Genomic DNA, 6000 nt, shown 5'->3' on the forward strand with positions numbered 1-6000 from the left:
ACTGACTGACTGACTAACTGACTGACTGACTCACTCACTCGCAGAACTAAAAATCTACCAGACCAAAAACGTTCAAATTTGGTAGGTATGTTCAGTTGGCCCTTTAGAGGCGCACTAAGAAATCTTCTGGAAATATTTTAACTCTAAGGGTGGTTTTTAAGGGTTCAAAGTTCGTCTTTTAGCATGTATATTCTTCTTCTCCCAATCTCTTAATTATAATTGAAATGTCCATATCATATATCATATGTTACTATAGAACTATAATCTAGATAGAGTACCTCTTCGAAACAGTTGTTAACTGGCAACTAAATTAATAATTTTGTCTGGTTGGCATTAAGTTGAGTTGACTTTGTTAGGTTGGCACCAAGTTGAAGATTTTAATGCATTTATCGCGGAAAAATTGATTGGGCACTGCTACTTCAATCCTGGGAATATTATATTACTAGCCGTCAGGCTCGCTTCGCTCGCCATATCCGTTTAGCCAGACGTTTAGTCTGGACCCCCGACTGGATTGTCCTAACATATGATAAAAATGCTCAAATGAAAAATGCAGGCGAGCGAAGCGAGCCTGCTGATCTCATTCTTGGACGATCCAGTCGGGGGTCCAGGGGGCGGAGCCCCCTGGCTAGACGGATATGGCGAGCGAAGCGAGCCTGACGGCTAGTCGTTTTATATAGGTACTGAAATGTAGTTCAACTAAGTAGTTGATGAATTTGAGTCGTAAAATCTTTTGCTAGCTAAGAGCTCAGCGGTCTACTTATTTCAACTACATCACCATAGATTTGAGATGACTGATTCAGTATTTAGGTTTTCCCAGTGATAAAAGAAATTACATTAGCCTTACTGTATAATAAACTTCTTAATCCAGAGTCCTTTAATTTCCACTTGACTACTTTCTAACATCCTATTTTTTTTAATCTAGAGAAAATACGGTACTGAATCGATTCAGTAATATCTAATCTTGAGGACATTTTAATTTAATTTTTAATGAAAAATTATTTTTTTATGAATAAATAAAATTAATAAACTTATTGAGAGTTTATCATTCCTTCAGACCATTAAACTAGAAGAAACGAGATTTACTTGATTTGGATCAATTTTACATTATCGGTATGTTATTTTGAAAACTATAAAGAATGCGGGTAGCTTTTAAATTAGATTAGCTATAGTTAAGATTAAATAAAAATTGTAGCATTGGTTGAATGGTAATAAGCATTGCCAAGTATTTATAACAACGAAAGTTCAAAATGAATCTCACTACAGCCACAATCGATTCTCGAGTAAATAGCTCTAGATAAAATGTCTTCATTTTTACTCTATAGCCTACATGAAATTAATTGTTGTGGGCGAAGTTGAGACAATAAGAGCTCAAACTTCCACTTGACCCACAAAAATAAATGGAGAAATTGATAGCTACAATTCAGTTGTACTTGATTACTGTATTATAATATTTTCAAAAATCGAATGAAAGATGTATAAATAGAACTAAGGACTTCTGCTACTGCAAATATTGACCGAAGAACTAAATAGCAGAAGGAAATGTGAAGAAGGAAACCGTCCAAAAATTGTGCCCAGACAGGGAACAACCCGGTACCGGTCAACCGGGGTGACTTTGTCCCAATTTTGGGGAGTTGAGATTTTTAACCGCTTGCAATCAATACTTGAGTTGCAACAAATCTCTTGCAATATTTTTTATTGTATTCTGCAATGTTTGAAGAGTATTTTTCATTATAAAACGTTATAGTATCTTTCTCTACTTTAACAAATAATATATATTTTATGAAATGAGACAATGTGAACCAGGGGTTGGGGTGACTTTGTCTCACTTTGAAAAATATATGGAAAAAGTTCATTTTCAAGAAAACAAATGATATATACTTAAAACATTTACAAATTATTTTTTTGAAAAATATTTCAGTTTCTGCTGCCTGAAGATCTATTTTAGCGTCGAGGCATGTTGGCTCCAGCCGCAGAATCAGCTAAAAATGAATATTAACATCGTATCAATCTCAAGCAGCAAGGTGACTATTTTGTTTTATTAGGTTTAATACATAATATTTATCAGATTTTGAATTGTATTTGCATCATATGCTGTATAATATCACAATTTTTATACTGGGACAAAGTCACCCCAAGTTCAACGTGAAAGTGACCTCGTTGTATTTAACTAGTAACAGAACCCTAACCAGTTCAACTATGGATATTATAGATACGGTATACCAATCGAAATATAATAAAAAGACTAAACTAATATGTACTCACCGATAACATAAGACTCTAAAGCTGCGACACATATACGCTCTTCCAACCCTCACCGAGCACGCTCCTCCCTCGTACCGCTCTCGTTCCTCCAACGAACTACAGTCGCGCCGCCCACGCACCCATCATGAACGTTACGGAAGATGTTAAGGTGCGTACAGACTTTCGCTCTGCTCCGCAACCGAACGTCACTCCAGCAGAGCGATTGATGATCGACCGGCGAGCAAGAGTCGTTCGACCGGGGAACGCGAGAAGATCTAACATCTTCCATAACGTTCATGATGGGTGCGTGGGCGGTGCGACTGTGGTTCGATGATGGTACGAGGGCGGTACGAGGGAGGAGCGTGCTCGGTGCTGGTTGGAAACGCGAATATCTGTTCGCAGCTTTAGATCTTCTCGCGTGTTCCCCGGTCGAACCATTGTTGCTCCCCGGTCGATCATCAATCGCTCTGCTGGAGTGACGTTCGGTTGCGGAGCAGAGCGAAAGTCTGTACGCACCTTTAGAAATAAGTTTTCCAATACGAAGTTTTCCGTCAACGAAATCACAAGATGAAGCAAGCAATTAGGTTTTATGTCGATAATTCAACTAATATATCGAGATTTAACAAGATTTCGATTGTAGAACCTCGATAATGATCAGGGCTATAGTGAGGTCCACGTTATAATGGCAGTACCTATTTTGTTCAACTTTGGTTTTGCTATCCTTGTCCATCATTCGACAAAGCCGGTGGTAATATCCTTTTCTAGGTCCACAACGATGCCAATTGTGTTTTTGACGGTGTAGAAATATAATTAATTAATGCAGAGAATCGGCATCGCTATTCTCCTATCTTTATCCAATGCCATTATAAAGTGGACCTCACTATACGGCTATCAATGTTGAACATCGATTTCGGATAACAGAGATAGGAGATAAAATTATTTGAATATTTTTCCGCGAGGTGGGACAAGTCACCCCGCTCCGTCGGCAACGGAGAGGTACCGGGTTCAATTCCCGGTCTGGGCACAATTTTTGGACAGCTTCATTCTTCACATTGTTTTCTTCTATTTAATTCTTCGGTTAATATTTATAGAAGAATATTTATCGGTAGAAGTCCATAGTTCTATTTATATAATTTTCTCTGTTGTATATCCATACTTTTTCACTGTTAAAATTAAACTTGAATTTTAAAAACACTTTTGAAGTGAAAATACACTTACTTTTGTAGTGACGATCGTTTCGACCTGTTGTTGGTCATCATCAGGTCTAAACGATCGTCACTACAAAAGTAAGTGTATTTTCACTTCAAAGTGTTTTTTAAAATTCAAGTTTATATAACTTTCATTTGATTTTCGAAATAATTATAATAGGTACAGTAATAATATTCCAGCAGTTGGTTAACTGCAATTTCTGATAAAATATTCCACAGTAGTAGGCCTACTTGTTAAGTGTATCATTTTAGAGCAGGTCTACTTACCAACTGGGCCATCAATATTCAGTGGTCTCCTCAGAGAAATATTTCTTGGGACTGCTTTTTCACTTAACTCATCCAATGACTGTAACCCACAGAAAATACAGTCAATTTATCTTGTAAAATTAGATTAAACTTGAAAAATGTTAGGAAAGAGATCCTTGTAGATGTGGATGCTACTTATTACACAATATTAGCAGAGAAAATATAGCATGAAGTTCTTATGGTAGATATTCTCTTGATATTAGCTAGTGGAAAGTTTTCTTACATAGCCAATACACAGCCACTTGAAAGGGTACACATTTATATATTTTTTAGTGTTGTTCATAGTTCATAATACCATTTTTTATGTCAATTCATTAATTTTCATGTCATTTTGTTTTGATTGAAATGGAGGTAGAACATATATCTGATGTTTTACATTATATAGATTACTAGCCCAATTATTAAAGGAAACTCAATCAACAGATAAATCAACGACATTTATCTCAACTGATAAAATCAATGAGATTAGAAATATTAGTATAGATTTATATTCAGTGTAATTAATAGCAATTTACAATGTTACATAATTTTTAATATTGATAATAGGTAGGTCTACTGTTGAATTTAATTTGGCATTGAACTCAATGCTGACTCCACTGAGCTATGTGATGTGATAATGATAAATGAGTCATGATCGTTTGCTTGTAGGTAATTCAAATAAAAAATGTATTAAAAGTTAGCATAGTAAATATAAAAAAACTTTGAAGTTTATCAGTTACTTAATTTAATTTTATAATTATTCAAAGGGATTTCTTCAAGAACCCTAGGGCCTAGACCGTCTCAATGACGAGAAACTAATACTCTAGCCTACTTTTCATTAATAAAGTTAATCAACTAAAGTTTTATCAAATTATTATGGCATATTTTGTTTTGTCATTTAAAGGAAAGTATTTCACAGAATTTTACATAAATTTTAAAACAAATTTGAAAAGTGTCGTATTGCCTGGGGTCTTGTTTCTGGGTTCATCAATTATTTTCAAAGCAGTTCCGACGACAGAGATAGGTCTCCAAAGAAATCTCAAAAGTCAAAAAAGCTTTCAAACTGCTAGACCACGTGGTGGTTAGTGGTGTGGTGATTCAACACATCAAAATTTCAATTTATTCAAATGTAAATAGACCTTTATTATTCATTCATTGAGTAAAATAATCATCTATTTCATGTCAATCATTTCTACTTATTTTTTCAAGTAGAACTATTGAAATTAATGATATAATAACTCAAGCTAACAAAAGTTACGTTATAGGAGTAGGAGCAAAAAATAATTTCTCACCTTAAATCCTAGTAAGTCCAACATTGAAGTCTGGTCATCAGGTCTTGGTCCTATATGCCTACTCGGAAACTTTCCTTTATTCGGAAATATGCTATCCAATTTTGAGGCAGACGACACACATATACTGCTTGTTGAAAAGTTATTGCTGATAATTCCATTGCTTAGAAATAAGTTTCTACCAATATCACGTCTTCCAAACACTCTTGTCCATGAATTGAACCAAGTTTCACAATTTCCAGCCGGAACGTATTTCATTTTTGAAATAGATGTACATTTTCTCAAATTCGACAGCATTTTGATTGTTAAATTTATTCCTAGTCAATTTATAAATTAATATCGAAACAAATGTTTCCGAATAACCAATTATTTTCAGCAAACCATTTACGATTTTACATACTAACAATAGAAACTTTTACACGTTTCTAGTCCAAGTTCACTCACAGACAAGACTTCTCAAACTCTACAAAAAGTATTAGAACATAAAAACACTGATAAACTGACTGTGATGTCATGGGTAACATTTTCAGTCACATTTCGTGAATCTGCTACGTGTGTGGTAATCAATAAAAAAAGAAGAGTTCAAATGGTCAAGACGATACTGCATTATCACAATAATTCGGTTTGTTATTGCAAACGAATTAATCAAGAATATTTGTTAAATCAGTCATGGCGTTTTAGTCTGTAATTAATAATTACAATGTATTTGGACACGTGAGTGACAATCAATTTATTATGCAAGGGGTAATTACTTTGATTATATTATATAACTTATAATGGAAAGGTACGAGCTAATTGAACATTGAATCAATTGAATAATATTTTTAAACAATTGAAACGCTAACTTCTCTTCTGAATGCATTTTCAGTAATTAATTGGACATTATTATTTTTTAATAATTATATCCTATTAAGTAAGTGTTTTTAATTTAAAAAACACATCTACTTTCAAAACTGTTTTGCTCCTCTTTTTCATTT

The 6000-nt window shown here is 34.2% G+C and overlaps 1 protein-coding gene across 1 annotated transcript in view; it reads right to left on the bottom strand.

Annotated features, from left to right (window-relative positions):
• The window catches only part of LOC111044141 (glycine dehydrogenase (decarboxylating), mitochondrial), a 31985-nt gene extending 26460 nt beyond the window's left edge, over positions 1 to 5525 (bottom strand). The window contains exons 1-2 of the mRNA XM_039421036.1: positions 5027 to 5525; positions 3717 to 3795 (exon numbers count right to left, since the gene is read on the bottom strand). Of these exons, the coding sequence (XP_039276970.1) occupies positions 3717 to 3795; positions 5027 to 5320 (373 nt within the window). The 5' untranslated portion in view covers positions 5321 to 5525. The remainder of the gene's footprint in view (positions 1 to 3716; positions 3796 to 5026) is intronic.
• Between the last annotated feature and the right edge of the window lie 475 nt (positions 5526 to 6000).

This window comes from Nilaparvata lugens, chromosome 2 (genome assembly GCF_014356525.2).
Source record: "Nilaparvata lugens isolate BPH chromosome 2, ASM1435652v1, whole genome shotgun sequence".
Lineage (NCBI taxonomy): Eukaryota > Metazoa > Arthropoda > Insecta > Hemiptera > Delphacidae > Nilaparvata > Nilaparvata lugens.